The sequence below is a fragment of the Alosa sapidissima genome, chromosome 6 (genome assembly GCF_018492685.1).
Source record: "Alosa sapidissima isolate fAloSap1 chromosome 6, fAloSap1.pri, whole genome shotgun sequence".
Taxonomy (NCBI): domain Eukaryota; kingdom Metazoa; phylum Chordata; class Actinopteri; order Clupeiformes; family Clupeidae; genus Alosa; species Alosa sapidissima.
This window is the reverse complement of record NC_055962.1, coordinates 1,418,757-1,444,809: the sequence shown is the minus strand read 5'-3', so window position 1 is coordinate 1,444,809 and position 26,053 is coordinate 1,418,757. Positions and strand designations below refer to the sequence as shown.

Sequence of the window (26,053 nt, the reverse complement as noted above, 5' to 3'; positions counted from 1 at the left end):
CATTATTAATAACTTGTGAATGCATTTGCAATATGTTCTTTTATGTGACTTATAAACTACTTTTAGAAGTGTTTGGTTCAAAAACACTATATCTCCAATTTCAAAAACATTAATCATTTTTATTTATTTGTGTATTTCAGGTAATATCAATACAATTGTTGTTTTGATACATCAAATAACAATAACTCTTGTTGCACTGAAATTAGCTGGAAAACAAAATGTAAAAAAATGCTTAAAAAATTCAATCAAATGGAGGATTTTGGAACCAAACTCTTATCTAATTACCATTTAGTAATAGCTTGTAAATGATTTGTTAACACACCTTATTGTAAAGTGGTACCAGAACATGCAAAATGCGAATCCACTGATGGAGGTCACTTCCCAAACTCTACTAGCAAGCAAATAGAGCAGTTAGCAAGCTTAAAGCAACACAATGCAGTTGTTACAGCTTCAAACTCCAACGGAGCATAAAGTCTCTGACATTGCCAATGTGCTTCCGGAATTCCTGATTTGCACTGTAACATTATTGATCAGTTAGAATCATTACCCTTTTAGTTGGTTACTGGGTACCATATTAGCGCTAAATGACCTTGAAGATTGATGCAATGAATCCTGTCATTGTATTGCTTTAAGAGGGCTTATAAAGATGTGGAATTGGCTACCCACCATCATTGTTTGTGACTAAAGACAACAAACTAAACGGGTTGGCGTGTTTTTCACACTAAACCATGTTTCCCCTTGTGTGCTATACATGCATGCCTATTTCCTAAACACACGAGTGGCAACCAGGATGTAAGCAGGATAATGACCTTCAAGGTGTCCCGACATACGGAATTAATTAACTTGCTGCAGGAAGCCGCTTTGTGTTGTGGAGTTCTAGCCTCTAGCCTGAGTGAACCCAGACAAACCTGGTAGCAAATTTGAAATTGATCTGTAGGTCTAGACCTTCCCATTGTAACCAAATTCTTAATCACCAAAAACCTAGGAACCAGGAGACTCAGAACTAGGAATCAAAACTGCTTATTTGGCATGAGTGGGCTTTATATGATGACAGACAGAGGTGTGCAGTTAGCAGTGCTGTGCAACACAACCAATGACTGTGCTGATGGCATCAGTGTTAAACTATATGGATGTGTATTTTATTTGGAAATTCAATTCAATTTATTGATATTTATAGTGTAATATCACCATTGCCATGGTCTCAAAACACTTAAACAATACAAATGATAAAATTAAGACAAAACAAAATTATAAATTAAAATTGTATAGTGGAATAAAACAATTGGAATAAAAACATGAATGAATAAATACGTAAGACAAAACATACAATAAACAACAATAAAAACTGTATGAGACAGTAAAGACAGTACATATCCCCTGGAAAAATAAAGCAGCAGAGTCAGTGAAGCAAGGGTGATCAAAGGGCTAGTGGTTGACCAAAATGTTGGGGAAAAAAGAAAGGTTTTTACTCTGGATTCAAAACAGTCCACAGAGCCCGATTCTCTGACATGTAAAGGGAGGCTATTCCAGTGCACGGTACGCAAATTACCTGTGTCCAGCTGATTTTTTCTTTACGGATGGAACAATAAGATGGCCAGCACTCATAGAGCGCAGAGCACGTGATGGTGTGTAGGGCTTAAGGAGCTCGCTCAGGTAAACAGGTGCAAGATTACGCAAGGCTTTGTATGTTAAAAGAAGGATTTTAAAATTGGATCTGGCTTGTATTGGCAGCCAGTGAATAGAAGCTAGGACTGGTGTAATGTGACTGTATTTCTTCAAGACTCTAGCTGCAGTGTTCTGGACAAGTTGGAGGCTCTGTGTTGTACTTGCTGGGAGACCAGAGAATAAGGCATTGCAATAATCAAGTCTTGACGATACAAAAGCATGAACCAGTGTTTCGGCATCACGGAGAGATGACCTGGATCTAATCTTAGCAATATTGCCTAGATGGTAGAAAGCGGATCGAGTGACCGCTTTGATATGGGGCTGGAAAGTAAGATTAGAGTCAAAAGTAACACCAAGATTTTTAACAGTTGGGCTCTGTTAAAAATAGCTCTGAGATAATGCAGTTGTCAATTTTTACAGACAGAGAAATGAGTAAACAACTGCATTTAAAACCTTCATTTACAAGGAAGATGTAATTGCTGTACTTCCACTGGTAAGAGTTTTGGTAAGAGTTCAATGTACTAATTTCAGCTGAATTTCACTGCTAGTTACACCGCTTGGAAATTGGAAGTAAATGAAAGGTTCCCCAGACCCGTTCTCAATCTCAATTCTGTATATCGTGAGACCTCGACACCTCGATTGGCTTAGATACCACAGTATCATTGTTCTGTGTTATAAGTGGTAACCTTCAGAATATATTGGTACAAATATGAGGGTCATGAAAATCTTTAACTTGACAGTGACTGTTCCCAAAGTATTTGGATCTTGTCTTACTGCTTTTGCTTATGGATCCAAATAAAAGCTTTTTTTTTTCTTGTTTGTTCCAGCTGGTCCTCCCAGAGTTTGCCATTCATAGCCTTTTTTGCATCATGTTCCTTTGTGCTCAGGAGTGGCTGACAGTGGGACTCAATATCCCTCTCTTGTTCTACAATACATGGAGGTAAACTACATAATGACCATGAACATTTCTGAAAGTTGCTGAGAATTGTATATTTATCCTTAATGCAGGGGTTAAATTCAGATCAGTGGGGGAGGTGGTGGGGGCTTTTTTGGTGAGGGCAGAACTTATATTGAGTATAACAGTTCCATTGAAAGCTGTATGCATTGTGTTATGTGGATTGACCTCAATATGCTGTTTCTGCAGTTAAATTGTCATTGCAACAACTATCCATTGCAGGCTACTGATGAAATTTCAGTCAGCTGTCTCAAATTAAATCTAGGCCCTACCCATCTAGCTCCACTAGGCCCCAAATATAGATACCACTGTCTCATAGCTCATCTCGGCTTGTCCCCTGCACTCCGAAATCTGGCGCTAGTTAGCCGGTGCTACCAACAGGTTTTCAATGGGGGTGCCTCGGGCATCGGGCTAGCCATGCAAATAAATCACTGTTTTACACCATTTACGAGGCTCAAAGTAGCTCCACACTTCATTGGTAGACTTGATGATAAGGGATCCGATTCCAAAAACAATTCCGTGGAAATGCATGTGACGGGTTACTCCATTCTACTGTTCAGCAAATAGATCTCGGGACAACAATCCAGTATCTCGTAATCTCCAGTCTGGTAAACGCTATAGCCTACAAATACTTAAGCAATATAGCACGAGTGAGAGTGGGGTTGGTCATGGATATTCCCACGGGTGTTGTTCGGCCGTAGCCACGAGGCCGGAGCCCGAGTGGCGCAGGCAACAACAGCCGTGGGAATATCCATGACCAATCCCACGATCACGAGTGCTATATTGCTTTTATACAACAATTCTACCACAAACTAAATAATCTGAAAACACCCCAATATTGTTTAAAAATGTTAATTTCGACATCGTTCTTACGCATCAAAAAACAGTTCCCTTTTCAATAGACAGCGTCTTGGTTGCTAGGTAACCAACATTCCAGATCCCTCTTTACGGGTCTTTGTGGTTTACGTGTCTTCTTGAAAGAAATGTTGAAAGTTGGGCTGAAATCACATTCATATCTAGCTTTGCTGCATGCATGTTACAAGGACACTGGGCCATGTTATGTAAGGGACATGGTACTGCAAATAAACGGAAACATAGCCTACATTGCAGAACCACTCAACTTTATTAATTTATGGTGAATAAATGTTACACTACTGTGCACAGCCCCATATGTTTTTCTGACACGATGCTAGCACGTTAGCAGCGGTTAGCTAACTATGCTAACGTTAGTTATCTACAAGTCTCCTCCAAGTGACAATCATATTATAGGCCCTACACAATGCTGGCAATGCTGAGAACAATTAGCATCCTCGTTTATCTTACTTACATTGAGTTGACTGTGTAGCTTAATCCACAGATGTGGTGAAGCACTGTTTCGTTATGGTTTGCTAAGGAGTAACCCATTGCTTAAAATAGTGGAGAGCTGGGATGAGAACATTGTGTCAAATCTTCGCATTGTATCACGGAGTGATTTATTATTAGCTGTGCAAAGTCTGAGTTGAAATGTCCAGGGATATTCCAACTCATGGAACGTCTCTCGGCCAATCAGAAACAAATAAATAGTTCCATAGAACCCAATTGTTGTATAATTGAATGTATTTGTGCTAGTTGCAAATGTATATGATATATCTATGAAACAAAATAAAACTGTGTGTGATCATATAGTGGCTACGTTTTAGAATATCTGATATAAGCCTTAGGCTGAATTACACAACATACAGTACATTTCAGCATTACAAGAGTGAAACTACTTGATCCATTTTACATTATATTGAAATAACAAAATAAGGAACATGTTTATCATTGCAAACGCAGCACTCGAGCACATGTGGCTAATCTCCAAACTACCACGCTGGTCTGCAATATAGCTAAGCTAGCGCAAGCTGCCTATATAAAGCTAGTGTATAAGTGTTACTGGTCTGTACTTCTGCGTTGTGTCTTTTAATGAAGAATTCCCAGTTGGTGGAGAAAGGTAGTTTATTCCTGCATCTGCATAAAAGGTCATCAAATCAACAGTGAGGTTGGGGAAACCAATTGGAGTCAGCCTGCAGCAGAGTAAAGCTCTTCCTCCTCACTTTACTGCACTTAATATTAATACATTTAACGCTTCTACTAGTATGAGGTGTGTTAAGAAAATAAACAAAATAAATTCCAAAAAGGGAAAAGTGTATTATCAAACATGAATGTGAATGTGCGAGTGTATGCAATGAGAGAAATACTTTTAGTTCTATCTATTATCCAAATCTATATAAATATATTACACTGTGATCAAATAGCTTAGTACAGTAATACAGAAGCATATACAAGTCTCAAAACTATTCAAAATTAAAACAAATATGACATACAACATGCAGGAAAAAACATTGCTTCATCCACTTTTCAATGTAAGAATGCGCAAACAGCGCTCATACAAAGGTAAAGGCTACACTCTTGTGGCCGCTACTGGTACTGCAGCTAGCATGCAGTAGGGAACGTTCCAGGGTAGTCACATTCTAGATCGTGAATGCTAGCGGAGCCACGAGATAACTTTAAAATGCTCCCTAAATACACAATCTAAACTATACATCTGATTGGTTACCTGCATAAAAGGTCATCAAATCAACAGTGAGGTTGGGGAAACCAATTGGAGTCAGCCTAAACAAAATAAATGTCATATTACAAATATGCCTTTTCAATACAACTGTGCTTCAAGGTCAAACAAAAATACAAAACAAAATAAAAACAACAATACAGTGTGAAACATCGCACAAATGTGATTTATAGGTGACCTAATACATAATACTTAAATGGGGAAGTATAGGACTTATTCAACACAGTGTAAATATGACTTTGAATGTCTTTTCTCTCTGACCCACAATATCCCAACCTACCTGCAGCAGAGTAAAGCTCTTCCTGCTGCAAAATGCCCAGAATGCAAAACTGTACACAGAGGCAACAAAATAAAAGTCTGGACCCATTTATGCAGGATTTAATACACCATTTAAATAACTATTTACTACTCCGTTACATAAGGCAGCTTGCACATGACAATGAAACCATTGACACAACATAACAATAGTTACCTGGAACAAAGTATGACTGTCATGAGCTCTCTCTCTGCCTGGTAACACGTGCTGATTGAAGTCTGATGACCTCCACCTGTTCCTGCTCTGCTCTGCCTCACCCTCGTTACCTACCAGCTGCACTGCATTCACCACTCATCATGCCCTCTATATAAAGCCTTGCTTTTCAGTCCACACTTGTCAGATCGTCTGCAACCAGCACCAGTTACCTGCCTGTTTATTGAAAACGCCTCTGACTCTTTGCCTGTGATCCCGGACCCGCTCGACTACTTCTGTGTTCTCCAGCCCCGGTAATCTTGACCTGCCTTCCGTCCCTCTTCTACGTATACCGCCTAGTCCTTGACTGTACTGCTGCTTCGTTTCAATTGCTGTTGTGTGTGTGTTTCCCCCAGGACTTCCCGGATCATCCAGCTCCTGCCTTCGCTGTTCGGCTACTGGGGGAACACACACACGCAGACTCTTGGAACTCCTGTACCCCCCCCGGAACCCCTGAAACCCCCAACCCTTAAATAAACTTTTGAACGTGACGCAATTGTGGTCCTCGTCCTGTTTGGTGTCTGACAGTACGATCTGACCAAACATGGACCCAGCGCACGGTCGAACCAGCATGGAAACCGACGAACCAGAACCACCCACCGCCATGCAACGCCTGGAAGAGACAGAGAGAGAGGTAAACCGCAACACTGCTGACATTGCCTCCCTACTTCAAGCCGGCTTGAGCCAGCGTCAGCAGTTCCAGCAGCAACAGCAACAACTTGCAATGATCATTCAACTTCTCACCAACCTTTCTCCTCTGCCTGCTCCCACCGGCCCAGCCCCAGCCAGCCTGCTCACCGGCCCAGCACCCGAGTCTCCTGCCCAGTCCACTGCTACCGTGGCTGCCGGAGCCCCAGAACCCAGGATCGGCAATCCAGAGCGGTTCAGCGGCGACCAAACCCAGGTACGGGCGTTCCTGACGAGCTGCCGTGTCCAGTTTACCCTGCAACCCAGGACTTTTGCCACTGAAGGGGCGAGGGTCGGTTACGTGATCACTCACCTGACGGGCCGAGCTCGACTCTGGGGAACGGCGGAGTTCGAGCGCCAGACCCCAGCATGTGCAACCTTCAACCTATTCGCAGAGGAGATGCTCAAGGTATTCGATTTGGAATCCACAATAGCCGAGGCATCTCGGATCCTGATGAGTATTCACCAAGGCAGAAGGACTGTTGCGGATTACTCCATCGACTTTCGAACCGTGGCAAGTCGAAGCTCCTGGAACATGGAAGCATTGGTGGATGCTTTCCTCCACAGCCTGGCGGACTACATAAAGGACGAGCTGGTTTCCCATGATCAACCCCCCACTCTTGATGAAGCCATTGCTCTGGCTGTCCGCATCGACCGCAGGATCCAGGCCCGCCGTCATGAGAGAGGGCGCCAGAGTCCATCCACCAGCACACGGAGTGTCCCAACTGCCCTTCTGTCCGCACCTGCCACACCATCTAGCCAGCCGGACCAGTCTGAACCGATGGAGATCGGCCGCACCTCCCTAACCCCTGCAGAGCGCCAGCGACGCATCACCTCCAACTTGTGCCTGTACTGTGGTGGTGATGGTCATCGAGTCGCCACCTGTCCAGCAAAAGCCGGAGCTCACCAGATGTAGGAGGAATCCGGATGAGCTCAATGAACATTCAGCCCTCCATCAGCCGTAAACCCCTCATCCAAGTCTGTCTTCACCTGTCTGATTCCACCCACACCCTGGCAGCCCTGGTGGACTCTGGCGCAGAAGCAAACATTATTGACACAGGACTTGCTCGTCAGCTGGGCTTGGAAAGCCATCGCTTGTCCACTCCTGTTCCAGCCCGGGCCCTGGACGGTCACGCAATTGGCACAGTTACCAGCATCACAGCCCCCATCTCAATGATGGTGTCAGGAAACCACCGAGAGACCATCCGCTTCCACCTGCTCAGCTCTCCAGGCCAACCCCTAATCCTGGGCTACCCTTGGCTCCGTCTCCACAATCCTCACCTCGATTGGGCCTCCGGAACTGTGAAAGAGTGGGGAAATGCCTGCCACCTGACCTGTTTGCGTGCTGCCTCGCTGCCCCCCGGCTCAGTACCCCCCAGCATTGCCCACGACATTTCTAATGTCCCTGAATGTTACCATGGCCTCCGAGAGGTGTTCAACAAGACCAAAGCCACATCTCTGCCCCCACACCGTCCGTACGACTGTGCCATTGATCTCCTCCCTGGGACTGCTCCACCCAAAGGTCACCTCTACTCACTATCCCCTCCGGAAAGAAAAACTATGGAGGATTACATCAGGGACTCCCTGGCAGCTGGACTCATCCGCCCGTCTTCCTCTCCTGCTGGTGCCGGGTTCTTCTTTGTGGGAAAGAAAGATGGTTCTCTTCGCCCCTGCATTGATTATCGAGGTCTGAATGATGTCACAGTGAAGAACCGGTACCCTCTGCCTTTACTCACCTCTGCTTTTGAATTGCTCCAGGGATCCACTATTTTCACCAAACTGGACCTTAGAAATGCTTACCACCTAGTGCGAGTAAGGGAGGGTGACGAGTGGAAGACAGCATTCAACACCCACACCGGCCATTATGAGTACCTGGTAATGCCATTTGGCCTCACCAACGCCCCAGCGGTATTCCAGGCGCTGGTGAATGATGTGCTGCGGGACATGCTGAATAAATTCGTCTTCGTGTACCTGGACGACATCTTAATTTTCTCCAGAACTCTGTCCGAACACACCCGTCATGTCCAGCTGGTTCTTCGACGGCTCCTGGAGAACTCTCTCTATGTCAAGGCGGAGAAATGCGAGTTCCATGCTCAGACTGTGTCATTCCTGGGATACATCGTCGCTGAAGGCAATATCCAGATGGACCCCGCAAAGGTCTCGGCAGTTACCTCCTGGCCAGTTCCGGGGAATAGGAAGAAGCTGCAGCAATTCCTCGGTTTTGCCAATTTCTACCGGAAATTCATCCGGAACTACAGCTCCGTCGCCGCTCCCCTCACAGCTCTGACCAGCATCAAACACCCCTTTTCCTGGACCCCAGAGGCCAACACAGCCTTTCATACCCTCAAGGCCCGGTTCACCACTGCCCCCATCCTCCAGATGCCGGATTCAGACCGGCAGTTCGTTGTCGAGGTGGATGCCTCAGACGTGGGAGTCGGGGCCATACTCTCTCAACGGGCAGAGGAGGACAACAAGTTGCACCCCTGTGCATTTTTCTCTCGCCGGCTTTCACCTGCAGAGCGCAATTATGATGTTGGAAACCGTGAGCTGTTGGCTGTCAAGCTTGCCCTGGAGGAGTGGCGTCACTGGCTGGAGGGGTCCACAGTTCCGTTCCTGGTCTGGACCGATCACAAAAACCTCGAATACATCCGCAATGCCAAACGTCTTAACCCCAGACAGTCCCGCTGGGCCTTGTTTTTCACCAGATTCAACTTCACCCTGTCATACCGCCCAGGTTCTCGGAACACCAAGCCGGACGCTCTCTCCCGTCAGTTTCATAAGGATGACGCCCCTTCCCAGGAACCTGCATCAATTCTGCCCGATCCCTGCGTCATAGCTGCCCTGACCTGGGATATCGAGGAGGAAATTCAAGAGGCCCTCCGTGACCATCCCAGTCCCAGTGCATGCCCAGACGGTCGTCTCTTCGTCCCAGATAATTTGAGGTCCCGGGTCATACAGTGGGGACACAACTCCCGCCTTGCCTGCCACCCGGGCTCCGCCCGCACCTGCCATCTCCTTGCCCAGCGCTTCTGGTGGTCTTCTTTGAGAAGGGATGTCCGAGAATTCGTCCGTGCCTGCCCCACCTGCAATCAGAACAAGTCCTCCACTCGGCCCCCCGCTGGTTTACTCCAGCCCTTGCCTGTGCCCACACGACCCTGGTCCCACGTCTCCTTGGACTTTGTAACTGGCCTCCCACCATCAGGTGGGATGACTGTCATTCTCACTGTGGTTGACCGGTTCAGCAAGATGGCACACTTCATTCCCCTCCCTAAACTGCCATCTGCCAGAGAGACTGCCCAGGCTGTTCTTGATCATGTCTTCCGTCTACACGGGCTGCCCAGGGATGTTGTCTCTGACCGAGGCCCGCAATTTACCTCTACATTCTGGAAGGAGTTCTGCCGTCTTCTAGGGGCCACAGTGAGTCTCACCTCTGGGTTCCACCCCCAGTCCAATGGTCAATCCGAGCGGGCAAACCAGGAGCTGGAGAAGGCGCTGCGGTGCATGGTTTCTCGCAAACCCCAGGCTTGGGCACAACAACTGATGTGGATAGAGTATGCTCACAACTCCCTCACCTGCTCTGCCACTGGTATGTCACCTTTCCAGTGTGTGTATGGCTACCAGCCCCCCCTGTTCCCCAGCCAGGAAGGAGATGTGTCCTGCCCGTCTGCCCTCGCCTATGCCCGCCGTTGCCGTCGTACCTGGTCACAAGCTCGTGCCACGCTACTCAAGTCAGCTGTCAGCTATGCCACTGGGGCTAACCGCCGAAGATCGCCGGCACCCGCCTACCGTGTTGGCCAGAAGGTGTGGCTGTCAGCCAAGGATCTCCCACTGCGGGTGGAATCGCGTAAACTGGCACCTCGATTCCTCGGCCCGTTCCCTATCCAGAGGGTCATCAGCCCAACCGCAGTCCGGCTCCAGTTGCCAACCTCCATGAGGGTGCACCCTACTTTCCATGTTTCGAAAGTCAAGCCGACGCATGAAAGCCCGCTGGTCCCCGTGCCGCTTCCTCCTCCTCCTCCTCGCCTCGTTGACGGTGGGCTGGTGTACACCGTTCGACGCCTGCTTCGGTCCAGACGGCGAGGTAGGGGCCTCCAGTATCTCGTCGACTGGGAGGGCTATGGACCTGAGGAGAGAACCTGGGTGCCAGCCAGTCGGATTGTGGACCGGACACTCATCGCCGACTTCCACCGTCTGCATCCTGATCAACCTGCAATCCGTAGGGGCCGCCCCAGAGGGGTCCCTAACCGTCCTGCCCGCCCGGCTTCCTGTCATGTGCCTGACCCTGACCCTGTCTCGGTACCTGTCCCGTCTTCTGTCCACGACCCTCCAGCTCCCTCCGAGGATGAGGATGTTCACTCGGACCGCTCGGAGGAATTCTAGCCCTCCACCGGCTCCCCTCCGCCCTCCCGACGTGGTGTCACTCTTGGGGACTTCTGGGGCCGTCCCTTAGGGGGGGGGTTCTGTCATGAGCTCTCTCTCTGCCTGGTAACACGTGCTGATTGAAGTCTGATGACCTCCACCTGTTCCTGCTCTGCTCTGCCTCACCCTCGTTACCTACCAGCTGCACTGCATTCACCACTCATCATGCCCTCTATATAAAGCCTTGCTTTTCAGTCCACACTTGTCAGATCGTCTGCAACCAGCACCAGTTACCTGCCTGTTTATTGAAAACGCCTCTGACTCTTTGCCTGTGATCCCGGACCCGCTCGACTACTTCTGTGTTCTCCAGCCCCGGTAATCTTGACCTGCCTTCCGTCCCTCTTCTACGTATACCGCCTAGTCCTTGACTGTACTGCTGCTTCGTTTCAATTGCTGTTGTGTGTGTGTTTCCCCCAGGACTTCCCGGATCATCCAGCTCCTGCCTTCGCTGTTCGGCTACTGGGGGAACACACACACGCAGACTCTTGGAACTCCTGTACCCCCCCCGGAACCCCTGAAACCCCCAACCCTTAAATAAACTTTTGAACGTGACGCAATTGTGGTCCTCGTCCTGTTTGGTGTCTGACAATGACAGTGTGGAATTGTGGGTTCAGCAAATAGATCTCAGGACAACAATCTAAATAACATGTAAAGCAAGTGACAATTAGCACGCTAGTTCACATGGAAATATGCTTTGTTGCAAGTCTCTAAAACATGACTTTACAAGACGCATAAATCATCAACTGAACTCAAAATAGTTAACTGAAATCATTATAAGTACATTACATGACAAAATATGAGACATATGCACTTAGAATTACAAGAAAACATTGTTTATCCCAGACCTCCCAAATTGTGTGACTTACCCAGTATCTCGTAATCTCCAGTCTGGGTAAACACAACGCGAATCCCACTGTCACACTGAATCAACCTGCCTCTAGATGGCGTAGTTGCATCAATTTTAATATAATTTAACTAGCAACTCTTTTTACTCCGTTACACATACATTCCAGTTGCTGCTACTGAAAGCAACTGGAATCCATGCATTTCCACGGAATTATTTTTGGAATCTAATCCCTTATCATACCTGTTCATTCATACTCGTTGCTCGACTTATCGTGACTGAATTCAAGATGGCAGCAAACGGTAAACTTCCTGAAGGTACTGTCTGTATAAATCGTCTAATAAACTACCAGTGCTTTTTCAAAGTTCTCAATGTCTCATTTTAAATGCCAGGGCCCTCGGAAGTCTACCAATGAATTGTGGAGCTACTTTGAGCCTCGTAAAATGGTGTAAAACAGTGTTTTTTTTGCATGGCTAGTCCGATGCCCGAGGCACCCCCAACGAAAAACCTGTTGGTAGCATCGGCTAACTAGTGCCAGATTTCGGAGTGCAGGGGACAAGCTGAGATGAGCTATGAGACAAAAGTTCACACTCGGTATCATGTTTCAACAAACTTTAGGTCAATATCACACCAAACTTCTCCTTTAAGTCATTAGATTTCCAGTAGGCTATGTTCCATGCTTGCTTGAGTACCAAAGCCATGACGTGGCATTGCCAAGGTAGTAATTTCACTGGATCTAAACCAGTGTTTCTCAAACTTTTTCAGACCAAGGACCACTTAACCAATAAATAGAAACTTCACGGACCACCTAGCTAAAAAATAAAAAAAAAACAGTAGACCTACTTCAACAGTATATTACACAATAGACATACTCACTGAACAACCTTGCTTATTATCTTGGCACCTTGCTTATTGTGTCAGAGGACTCATATGATTTAAACTGGCGTAGCTTACACAGTGTTGCAGAACTGTTTGGATTTACATACAAGTTGGTTCAATATTGCAAACAACTCATCTATATTATATTTTACCACGTCTGCCTTTGAGAAACACTGATCTAAACGAATCAAATCAATCTAACCATAGTGGTGAACACAGTGGTTACAACGTTTCTATGACGTTAGTATATTTTTTATGCTGTAGGAATCACACAATACAACATATACTCATACCAACATGATCAAATTTGTGACTAGTTTTATTTCTGCATGGGTTTCCTACATAAAAGAGACCTGCATTTACCTTCACAGAGTTTAAAATCCTTAATTTCAATAACGTACCTTAGTTTTACTTTTGAGGCAATCCAACAAAAAATGTCCCACTGGCAGTGCCTCCAATAAGCCAAACTTTCTTTCAAAACGAGGACACATTGAGGACCTCGGTCAGACACCCATGTCAAAGGGCATCCCATGGATCATGAAGGAAGCTGTCTCCTTAGGAGAAGGAGACAGGGGAACAAAGTGCACTTGGAGAATCTGTCAAGTAAGCAGTGTTACCGTTGAAAGGTGGGAGGCTAGTCACAAAATCCAAGGCTATCCAAGGCCAAGGACCATGGTTGTTTGTGTACCGGGTGTGGCTGAAGGAGTCTGATGGGTGGTTGATTTGAGCTCTTGTTTGTGCGCAGGCCTGACAGGCGGCAATGAAGGCTTAGACACCTGCAACCATTCGGGGACACCAAAAATGTTACTTGAGAAATGCTTTAGTCCTCCTAACTCCGGCATGGCAGGTCAGTCAGGAGAAGTGACCCCACTCCAGAACCTGAGAACAGACAGAACTGGGGACAAATAGGTGGTTAGGGAGGGGCACTAAACTGTCGAGAGAGAGAATCAGTTTTAGCATTCTTGGAACCTGGACGAAAAGACAGGATGAAATTGAATCGGCTAAAGAAGACTCCACCTGGCCTGGCGTTTGTGGAGTCGTTTGGCAGACTTCAAATACTCAAGGTTTCTTTCTAGTCCATACAAGAAAGGGAACCTCAGAGCCCTCCAGCCAATGATACCATTCCTCCAGAGTGAGCTTGACCGCCAGAAGTTCTGTCTCCCACGTCGTAGTTCCTCTCAGCAGGTGAAAAAGGCACACTTGGACCTCTGGAACAAGACAGCTCCAGCCTCAGAGGCATCCAGCTCCACAATGAACTGACATGATGGATTTGGCATGATAAGAATGGGAGTAGAGGTGAGGCACTTCTTGTAGTTGCAAAGCCTTCCCACTGCCTCCGACCAGAAAAACCTGACAGAGGAGGGAGTCAGAGGTGAGGCAAGGGAACTGTAGTTGTGAATACACCTCTGCAGATCTTTGAGGGACTTTGGTAGGCCAATCAATTACTGCCTTGATCTTGGATGAGTCCATCTCAACAACACCTTCAGAGATAACAAAGCCCAAAAAGGATGTGGAACTCACACTTTTCTGCCTATACACTACCAGTCAAAAGTTTGGGGTCACTTAAAAATTTCCGTTCTACCCCATTATAGACAAAATACCAGCTGAGATCAGGGCAGCAGTATTCAGATTACATTATGTGCTTACATAACTGCAAAAGGGTTCTCCAGTGTTTTTTTTTTCAGTTAGCCTTTTAAAAGGATAGATTAATAAGCAGAATGTGCCTTTGGAACAATGTAGATATTGCATTAAAGATGAGCCATTTCTTTCTGCAACCGTCAAATTTTGCAATTATGTATGTATCTAGCTTGGTTTAGCTGTGAGAAATGCACCTTCAAAATTGCTGCAGTGAGCAGGAATCGAACCCGGGTCTCCTGCATTATAGTGTGAAATGTTACTAACAGAGCTACATTCCTATCTGTCTTCCTGAAGAAAATTTTCATATTGATTCTATATTCCGATAATGTTCTATATCATACCAGCTATGCTTTTTACAAATATGTCTCTGATGGAAAAGTGGTGAACGCATAAAACAGTTTGTCAGCAGTCAAGATATTATGCCAGCTTTGTATATAGTTTGGTTACCTAGCAACCAAGGCTTAAAGATGACAAGTGGGTGCGTTCAAAGTCGCAAACATAGACAATCGATTTGAAACATGTTTCAGTTTGCCTTGAACAGAGGCGAACATTCGTGGTCTGTTGCTACATTAATTAAACACCATTTTTCCATCAGAAACATATTTGTAAAATATCATAGCTGGTAAGATAATGAACATCATCGGATTTCTCACAGCTAAACCAAGCTAGATAGATACAGTAGATAGAGATAGAAGGTCAGGCTTGTGGAGCTATAGGCTACATGGTCCTCACTTTAGATTGGGGAGCTGCCAAATTTACTACAAACAGGTAAGAAAGGTCTTATAAGCGTATTAGTTATCCACCTCTTTGTCTTATACACCATTAACAAGCATTAACAAGCTGCTTGTTAACACTTACAACTGTTAACAAATATGTTTGTAAGTAACTTAAAAGGCTGCTTATTAACACTTACAAGCTGGATGTTAACAGTTAGTTAATGTTATTAAATGATAACAGTTAACTAACTGTTAGTAATGAATTGTTAACGGCTTATTATGCACTGTTAATACCTAATAAGCACATGTTATGTTACCTACATGGTAATTCTACTGATCTTCATACTATTCATCCTGCCCATTTATTCTTACTACTCTTATAGTGTTACTGTTTCTGCACTACAATGGCACTGTTACCACACTGCACATAGCTGTACTTTATGTACATAATCTCTATATTTTTCATATTGAATATCCATATTTATTCTGTTTTATTATATTATATTCTGTTCATATACTGCATATATCTATATTATTCTTACTACTATTATAATGTTACTGCTACTTGGCACCTGTAGGCTATGTTGTACATAATTCTACATAGCCATATGTATTCTGCTCTTACTGTATAAGGTAATACACTGCACATATTTATATTTAATTCATATTACTCTAAACCACCTTCTGTAAATCAACTGTGTACTACTATCTACCAGTGGCAGACCGTGTGTTCAGCGGTTAGGCCCATGACTATTGGGGGGGATCCCTAACGAAGATAAAACATTTTTTATGTTCATATTGTCACAGTCACACCAGGTTCTGTTCCAGCCACACCCACTGCTCACTCTCCTGAAGCTCCCCTCACTCGTTCACACTCCCCAGTTTACTAATGACCTGCACCTGTTCCCAATCAGCCTCACTCCCTACTTAAACTCCAGTCTCCCCTCAGTCTTTGTCTGGCCTCGTCAGAGATGACACCAAGGTGCTATCCACCAGCCTGACTCACAAGGAATACTCCTCCTGGATTCCCCTTGCCTGTTCCAGTGTCCTCCTGGTCTGACCCCTCGAGTCACCTCCGGATTTGGATCTTGTTAAGTCGATCTTCTGTGTTTTGGGACTTCTTCCGTTAAGTTTGCTGATCTTCTGTGTTTTGGACCCTCCTTGGCCTACTGTTTCCTGTGGAACTTCTGTTTAGTACTGGCCTGGGTTTGACAACCCACTTCCTGGTTTTCCATTTAAATAAAAATATCTTGTTTGAACTCTATCTCCCTGTCCTGAGTCTGTGGGCCGTGACACATATATGCTTGTGCCTGTACATTCCTTATTTTTTCTCAGCGTCTGGTAAGGATTAGGACTTCCTTATCTTTGAAATGTTACTTAAATGGTAAAATTACGTTTTGGTGATCTGTTTTATGTGATTATTTAGTGATAGGTCCTGGTCAATTATAACTCATAGGTTTTTAACACTTGTGGATGAGGTCAGTTAAAGATCACTATATGTAGCCTGTGATGAGGATAGGATATCCCTCATCTTTTTAGGACCTAAAACCATGACTTCTGTTTTATCTGAGTTCAAAAGCAGGAAATTATTTGTCATCCATGTCTTTATGTCTCTTATACAGTGCATGTGTCAAGTTTGGCTAACAGAGTTAATTCATCAGGTTTTATGGAGAAGTATAGTTGTGTATCATCTGCATAAGAATGGAAATTAATGCCATGTTTCCTAATTTCAGAGCCTAGGGGAGAAAATAGCAGGGGCCCTAGTACTGCGCCTTGAGGCACTCCATATTTTACCATAGTCTAGAAGGCACCAATTTGTCTGGACACTATTTTTGACATGAAAGGGAGATTAGACATAGGCCTATAGTTGGCCAGGTTGTTAGGGTCAAGGCTAGGTTTTTTGAGGGATGGCTTAATAACAGATAACTTAAACGACTGTGGTACATGCCCTGATAGCATTGAATTATTTATAATCTGGAGCAAAGCATTATCCAGGAAGGGGAGAGCAGTCTTAGGAAGGTTAGTAGGAATAGGGTCTAGTAGCCTAGACTAGTTGAATTCTTCTTCTTGAATTTCCCCTGGGGATCAATAAAGTATCTATCTATCTATCTAGTTGTAGATTTTGATGAGGAAATTGTGGAAGTGAGGTCTAATATGTCGATAGGTGTAAATTAATTAAATGTCGTTTGAGGTCATCTGTGATTCTATTATGTTTTTGCTATCGTTCAGCAATGGAATATGTATACTGTATTTGGTGAAACTGGTCGGTTATTAATCTTATCTCTAATTGATTCAATTTTGTCATTGAAAAAGTTCATGAAGTCATTACTGTTTAGGCTTATAGGGATAGATTGGGTTACTTCGTTATTACGTGCTTTTCGAGAGTTTTAGTCTGTGTGGTAAACGATGGAGCACGTCTTACTTGTTTTCTTATTTTCTTTTTGAGTGGTGCTACAGAGTCTAGGATTGAGCGTAATGAGTTCATCACATTATCGGTTAACAGATCAACCTCGGCTGGGTTAAGGAAAGGGCCTTCTCATATCTCCTCATGAGGCAAGCATAAGTGGAATTTTTTGCATTAGTTTTTTCAAATAGGCCGCGACTGTAGTATTCAGCTGAGTTAGGTACTGCATAGTGTAGTGTCATTTTAAAAGTCATAAGATGGTGGTCAGTTAAGGTGGGGTGTTGTGGTAAGATTCTTAACTGTTCTATGTTTATGCCGTATGACAAGACTAGATAAATTGTATGGTTATCTTGGTGTGTGGGTGAATTAACATTTTGGCAAAAACCGACATGGTCAATTAGGGAGTGAAATGCAATTGTGAGACAATCGTCACATTATCCACATGAATAATAAAATCACCCAATATAAGTATTTTTTCTGTTTGGACAGCTAAAGTGGAAAGGAAATCAGAAAATTCCTCTAGAGGAATTCAGTGTAGGGGCCGGGGGCTCTATACAGTGTGACCACGATTACAGGCTGATTAGTTTTCCAGATTGAGGACTAGAACTTCGACGTGAGCTTGGGAGATGTGAGAAGACTAGAGTGATAAATTGTAGCTACTTCACCTCCCCTGCCACTGTGGCGTGGTACATGGTAGTTCAAATGGAAGGGAGGTGTAGACTCATTTAATAGAAGGTATTCATCTGGTTTAAGCCATGTTTCAGTGAGGCACATTACATCTATATGATTGTCAGTAATAATTTCATTAACCAAGGGAGTCTTATTTGACAGTGATCGGAAAGCAAGCGTAAGTTGCATTTTTGGAGGGGTTTGCTTAACCGAAGATGTTTTTATCATAATAGGATTACTATGATTAATTCCCCTGGTGGGTTGAGCACGAGTTAACAGTTTTGGTACTTTAAAATTGAGACATAGTAAGGTTAATCTGACAATGTAAAGCAGTATGCAGATTGTACATGAAAAATGTACAAGAGTCCAAGCTTTCAAATGGTGTATAATATTACTATGCTACATAGCAATATGGTGCATACAATTGATTTAGAATGTTGGGGGGAGGTGTGCCGTGGAAGGCCTAGTAATCAATAATAAGGTTAAAACATGCATCTTTTTTTTCTCTCTCAGAGGTAGCCTTGTGAGCATCCCAATCTGCTGCCGGCTCGTGCCTTCAAATGCTTGATTGCATTGCATTTCCACATATTTAGCGACATTTTCATGTACCACATCAGCATTTTCATTCATTGAATCTTTTGTAAATTACTTTACAATTACCGTCGGGCCCTCCTTGTCGGGCTCGCCTCAGCTTCACTGCCATTCACTCCTTCGTCTACACACTCTTTTAAAGCACATATTTTTCTCTCTCATTCTCGGAGGTAGCCTCCCGAGCATTTGCTCTTAGTTTTAAGATACAACATTTCGTTTTCTATCATTCTGCTGCCGTATTCTATCGTTCTGCTGCCGGCTTGGGCCTCTACATCGCCCAAAATGCTTGATTGTGTTGTATTCTCCACATTTTTAGTTACATTTTCATGTATCACATCAGCATTTTTGCTCAGTGAATCTTTTGTAAATTGCTTTACAATTACCGTCGGGCTTTCCTCGTTGGCCGCCTTAATTATCAGCTGGCTCGCTCCTCAGCTTTGTCTTCATTAACATTCCCGGTAAATTCTCAATACAGTATTTTTGGCCTCTATGTGTCTTTACACAGTCTCTGTCTGTCCTTGGTCTTGGATTTTGTGAAATAAATTTCTAATTAAATGCGACATATAGTCCGGTGCGACTTATATATGTTTTTTTCCTCTTCATGACATATTTTTTGACTGATGCGACTTATACTCCGGAGCGACTTATAGTCCGGAAAATACGGTATCTGCTTACAAATTAAGACGTGCCAAGGCAAAAGGCAGTAACTCGGCACAACGGTGGCAGCCAGGAGTCGAATCCACAACTTTTCTGGCTACTGCTCTACTATTACCCCCTATACTTGTTTTGTTCTTGAATTTCCCCTTGGGGATCAATACAGTATCTATCTATCTATCTATCTATCTATCTATCTAGTTTTAGACACTTGACACTTTGCTCATTGAGTGACTTGGTCATTGCAATTAGGTTCTTTTTAAATCTATTTTTCAAAAGATAACACTTTTTTTGAGTGTAGCCTACAGATATCTCAGAGGCTATGTCAGTGTCTCAATCTTCTTTTTTAATAAATTGCACCCAGTTTCTGTCAGGGGATGGGGTGTGTATGGGGTCAAAGACTGACACCTACAGTGCACATGAGCGTATCCAGGTTAGACCTTTCCGGTGCTTGACTAAAGGAAAAACATTGCATTGACAATAAAAAAAGCATTTAGTTTAGTTACACACGTGCTGAGCCGTAGCCTAATGTCACAATGTGTCACAAATGTTCTTGCGTAAGTGTAAAAAGCTGTCTGCATTAAACTACTCCTATTTGTACTTAATAGATAGTTGAAATGCTGATGTTAAAACAACACTATGCAACAATTTGCCACTTTTCTTGAGGTATCATCTTCAAATTAATTTTGATGAAATATGGTTATGTGAAGGACATATGTTTAATATTTAATTACTGTACACCCTGTATCTTTTCCTCTTTGGCAGGTACTTCCATAGTCCAACTGATACAAAAGAAGTTCTCTATGACCCTGCCTCTGTCATGAATGGGGACACACTCAAGTTTTGCCAAAAAGAGGCCTGGTGCAAGATGTCCTTTTTTGTGCTTTCCTTTTTCTACTATCTATATTGGTGGGTGGTCTTATTTTGTTCAGTCTTCTATGACCAGTGTTTTGTGTCCCAAACAAAACTTTATAGATTTGTGAATACAAATTAGCATTTTTAAACTTAGAAAATATCTTAGCTCTCTGTGTGGTCATGTAGTATTAGTCTCCACACATTCAGGATTTTAATTGATGGATTAATTTGTTTTATTAGTGTTTACTGGACCTGAGTTGTGATTTCATGCTCCAGTGGTAATAGTGAGTTTCTCTCCATACAGGTATTCTGTTTACTCTGACACCTTTCTCAAATATGAGCCAATCTCACCCCCTTACAACAGCCTTCACTATTTGCCCTCACTGTGCTCCCCTGCTATGTTTTCACAATAGCCTTATCCCCAGTGATACTGGAAATCTGTTGACAACCTGTTTCCTTCCCTTTTCTGCATGTTCTTATTTTCTGAATATCTGTTGCTTGGCAGAGGGTTTGGTATTCTCTCTGCTGTTGTTTGGAATTGTATTTTTATTTTGCATTCATGCAAAGGTTAAGTACTGATTATTATTAACATTCAGAGCAACTGCTCTCAGATGGTGCCCCTTGGTCTGGTCTTCAATATTTCAAGGACTTTAAGCTTCAAGGCTATAATAAGTCTTTATACAACAATTAGATCCGGTCAAACTATTTATTAATTTCTGATTGGATAAGAGGCATTCCTTGAGTCATCAAGGGTAGAGGTGTCCCAGGACATCCCCATTCAAACTTTTTACTGCTATTAATCACTCCGCATATTGCATTGAATTATCTATCACAAACAATCCATTCAATCAAAGTGAGAGAGCAGCGATTTCATAACGTCACACTGGAGTGAGAGAAACGCAAAGTAGGTGGCTGGCAGATAGGTTTTTAAATTTAAAAGTGCTTACAGTATTTCTTGCTAACTTTTACAAAATATAAGGACACAAACCCTGAACTTACATAAATAAAAAATAGTTAATTCTAAGCCTCAGGTGTGATTTTTCAGTTTTTTTCGACCTGAAAATGAGACCCACGCAATTTGTATAGATCCGCTGAGTATTTTTTATTTACTTTTTTTTTGGGGGGGGGGGTCTGTCGGTCAGAGGTAGGCTATATTTCTCTATAACACAGACCATTGTAATGTAGGCTATAACAGGCTGCTGACAATGACGACGGGTTTTGTGCTTCACATCTTTCCAAATATCAAGCCGCAAGTAGCATAGTGACCCTAATCCGTTTACTAGTGGATTTCATTGAAAGTGAAAGTAGACAGGTTGATCAGCTGCATTCTGAAGAATGTTCATTCGTACTCGTCGCTCGACTTATCGTGACTAAATTCAAGATGGCGGCGAACTATAAACTTCCTGAAGGTACTGTCTGTATAAATCGTCTTGTAAATAAACTACCAGTGCTTTTTCAAAGTTCTCAATGTCTCTTTTTAAATGTCAGGGCCCTCGGAAGTCTACCAATGAAGTGTGGAGCTACTTTGAGTTTACTTTCTGGTTCATGGTGGTCAAAAAATGATAGTAAAAAGATCTCCTCCATCTATCTACCCATGTCCTTGATTGGCTAGCCTTTCTGCCCCCCACCCACCCCCATCCCCAACACACACACAAAAAACACACACACTTACATAATCACTGTCATCACCACACATACATACAGCACACTGCTTGCTACAGTAAGCCTCCTCTACATACTTGCTGCACACTGCCCCCCCCCCCCCCATAAGAGAGGCGCTTACTTTAGGTTACATTGGCAACATTTTCGCTTTAAATCAAGATTAAACTTAGACAAGAAAATGTTTCACTTTGCCATTTCACACATTTTAACCTAATATGGCGTTAACTAAAAAGCATAATAGATTCAAAGCCAACTCTTAACATGCCTTAAATTTGACGTTAGGTTTCTAACACGACTAACTTCTGACGGATGAAAATCAACGTGGTGGTGGTTATGTAGCTATTTTGCACACTTGCAGACTGCTGTTCATTTCTCCTTTGAGTTGTCAGATACATCATCTGTGAAGCCAAAAATTATTATGTTTTGGTATAAACGTAGAGCCTTCCATATTTGCAAGTTAGCCTACCTCAGTCTTGTCTCATTTGATCTGGCACTTGTTGGTCTGTCGCGTCACTTGGTAACAATGACAGGTTCGCTCGCGTGACGAATGCAACCTAAGCAGATTTTCTAAAATCGTAAAGTTCACTCCTTAATATCTATGAAAAAAATAAAAAGTCAAGTCATTTCAAGTCATTTGTCTCAAGTCTAAGTCAAGTCTTAAGTCATGAATAGCAAGTCAAAGTCAAGTCGAGTCTTTTATACATGTTGATCAAGCAAGTCTCAAGTCCTAAAAAATGTGACGAGTCTGACTCGAGTCAAGTCATGTGACTCGAGTCCCCCATGTCTGGTGAACAGAGACCAGCTGGGTCAGGGCTAGGGGGGAGTAATCACACTCGGGTACGGTCCAGTTAAACAGACCCAGTGTGAATGCACCATAAGGAGAATTAAGGAGAAGGAGATTAAGGAGAAAAGCCTATTTAATTTACCCCTTTCTTTTTTTATTTGAATTCCCCCCTTAATCAAGGAATCCCTGAATTAACACCTTAAACAAAATTAAGATATACTTAAATTGTCCTTAATCACAACAAATAAAGAGATCCCCTGACTTCGGTCCGTGTAACGCTTTGCAGTGCTTTGTAGGGGTGTAGTGGTTCATGTATTTGTATTGAACTGAAACAGTACGGGTGTCACGGTTCGGTGCATGAATGTACACGGAGAATACACGGTATAAAAATACATAAAACTCATGTGCGGATTAATTAATGTAATGCGCAATTACGAGAGTTACGAAAGTTCTTTAGCGACACCTAACGCTAATCTGTAGCCTCACCTTAGCTCTGAAGCTCTTATTGGCGCCTATATTATTTTTTTGTCAGGTCGTCGGTCGAGTCAGTCAATCAGAGATAGCAAAGCCAGTGGTGGTGACCCACAAGAGGATCCGCTGCTCTCTTTAAGATCGCAAGTTTGAGAACTTCAGTTACAGTAGTACCGGCGAGAGAGTGGTGGATAAGATGAAACTGTGTGTTGGCGTTGTACAGCAGTTGTTGGGTATGTGAATGGAAATATATCGAACATGCTACACAGTGGCGGTTCTAGGATTTTTCTGAGACAGGGGCCATGAAGGGGTGAAGGAAATAATTTTATATGACCGTTTCTTGCCCCAGACTTGGTGGAAGCTTAGCCACATTTGCATTTAGAGGGTATTCTCTTTCTCATTGCAGATGTAGGTGTGAAATGCTCCCCACTGGCTCCTACCATCTGTCAATCTCCTCTGTTCTGTCTTTGGGTTAAACAAAGACCTTATAGTTAACTTTAGCGGAATTATATGTTTGTGTTATTAACTGTAAATGTATTCATGTTTGGTATCATTGTAATAGTCTCAGTACAAGGATTGTAATGATTTGATTGTAAGAATGTTTGGAACATTCTATAAGTGATATTTCTGATATATATGATATCTCTCCTCATGTTCTTCAGATAGGTGTGAAATGTTAATGTTTATAGAACAGCATGTGTCCAGGCCTCTGAAGGACTTCCCAGGAAAGGGGGTAGTTTTAATTAAAAGACAATAGAAGCTGACCAGACCTGATGAAGGCCTAATCCTCATCCTCCCTTTCTATTGCATATTCAAACTGGGTTGGACCTAGAGGTCACTCCTTCTTTTGTTTGTAACATAAAGTTAGTAGACTGTTTCTGTATAGTCAGAGAGGTCAGAGAAGTCAGATAATACTGAGAATCTGGTGAAATCCATGATGGGGTGAAACAAACATGTACTTTTCTCCCTTCAGGGGCACTGGCCCCTCATTGAAAAGAATAAAGCCTGGATCTTGACCTTTCATCGTCCTGATTAAGTCCTAAGAGAAATATGGTAGTAAAAATATACTATCAGGGGCCACATCATACACTGAGGGGCCAAGAACCGGTCAACATCCATACACAGAAAATCCCTTGTTCAGGAAGGCAGAGGCACGTTGTCTACATGATATGCAGGACTATACGCAGCATACCCAAAGTCCTTTTAGGCAAGTCCCTCCACTCGACGGCCATATTGCAATGTTTTTTGGGCACTCATCGGGCATCCTATTCGGCAGAAATGTGCGTGCGCAAGGCTTCACGACACCAATCTTGCTCCAGCGGCGAGTTCAGAAAACATGATTGGCATGATGTCTTCACAACACACCATATGATTGGCTCAGTGTATTTACATCACACTACATGATTGGCTAAATGTATTCACATGTTGACGTTTTGCCGAGGAAGGGGTGGGATATGTGTATTGGCATTACAAACTAGCCCCATGCATTTCTATGGAGGATTTTTTGAGTGCTGTGTCTCCTCATTAGAAAGTCTCTGGTATACCCACTTAAAAAGCATCACCATCTCAGTATACCCACTTAAAACAGACAAGGATAGGTATTAATATTTGGGGTTGATCACAGTATACCCACTACAGCTAACTAGACTACACCACAGCAGTAAGGTGCATACATTTCACCAGTCTTACCTTGTTCAAATACTTGAATGCTAAATGCTAAAAAACTAAAAAGTCAATACAATTCTTAACAATTTTCCCATTTATTTATAATGTGTATTGAAAACACAATATAAAACTAAAATATAATAGACACTTCAGTGAAAATACATTGATATTTTAAACAGAAATCATACATCATCATACACACATTTTTCGTTCAATTAAACAAGTTTTACTTTAACTGTTTCCCCTTTTGTTGATAAGAGAAACCACTTTCACTGCCAGTTTGCGTACATTAAAACAAACAGACACACACACACACACACACACACAGCATGTGAGCAACAACTACGTCATATTTACACAATTTTTTAACAACTTATTTGGAATGGTCTTTGAAGCCACCGTCTTGCTTCCAGTTAGAAAAGCCTGATTCTGATTTGTAGACTGACGATGGGTCATTTGAAAGCGAAAATTACGGAAGGGGTAGCAAAACTCTAAAGATGGAATATTCCTACCATTTGAAGTCTTTGTATCAGAAGTCATTGAGTGGCCTCTTCCTATTTCCGTGCTGCATCTTGCGGAATACCAGTTTAGGAGAGGTTGCACAGAACCATCTGCTCTAGAATGGGAAATGTCTGGGGAGAAGAAAATGAAACAAGTTTTAACTTTCATAACCCACTGTGAAAGTATTAACTTTCATAACCCACTGTCAACCTGGCGTTTCTAAAAAATGAATGACAAAATATGCTCACTGTAGTGGCAATAGGAAATAGCATCATACCATTAGGAGCAGCTATGCTTGGTGACTGGTGGTTCTGAAGACTGTGGGTTGAAAGTCACCAGCTCCTGCGCCATCCCAGTCTGTAGGTGAAACACAAATGCGTGTTTCACAAAATCCATGCTTGTATTCAGCATGTCGTCTGGCAACTACAAAAACGTAGCGTTAGCTATTAGGCATGTATTCTCATGTTCATGTTAGCAGCTGCCAAATGTTTTCCTCAAGCAAAAAAAATAGAACGTTACTCACATTTGGTAAGGCGCACTAGCGCATGTAATATTATTCATTTCGGACCCCAAACAAACAGGATGTCCATTTCTCTGCATTTCATATAACACCATTTCAAACACTTCATACATTACCTTTCCATACATAAAATCTATCAGCATGCTAACAAACAATCAAACCTCAACTCAAGTAACCTAACGTTAAGTTAATGTTAACAGTTCACTGACTAAGTCAGTTAACAGTTCACTGCAAGCTTGCTGCTGTTTCGTAATTTAATTGACAAACTTAACATATTGTGACAGCAACAAATAAACGTCCCTTTCACATAATGATGATAACCAACATAGAGATTTGTGACTCACCAAGAAACTTCTGTGGAGGATGAAACGCTGTC

General features: G+C 43.1%; 1 protein-coding gene across 2 annotated transcripts in view; it reads left to right on the top strand.

Moving 5' to 3' along the window:
* Nucleotides 1–26,053, top strand: part of cnih3 (cornichon family AMPA receptor auxiliary protein 3) — a 151,164-nt gene that overhangs the window by 72,647 nt on the left and 52,464 nt on the right. Inside the window, exons 4-6 of one of the 2 annotated variants that reach the window (XM_042095631.1) lie at nucleotides 2,493–2,605; nucleotides 19,985–20,128; nucleotides 20,379–21,011. In XM_042095631.1, the coding sequence (XP_041951565.1) occupies nucleotides 2,493–2,605; nucleotides 19,985–20,128; nucleotides 20,379–20,487 (366 nt within the window). In that variant the 3' untranslated portion in view covers nucleotides 20,488–21,011. Of the gene's footprint in view, nucleotides 1–2,492; nucleotides 2,606–19,984; nucleotides 20,129–20,378; nucleotides 21,012–26,053 lie in introns of those variants that run through there. The other variant, XM_042095632.1, reaches the window with a different exon arrangement.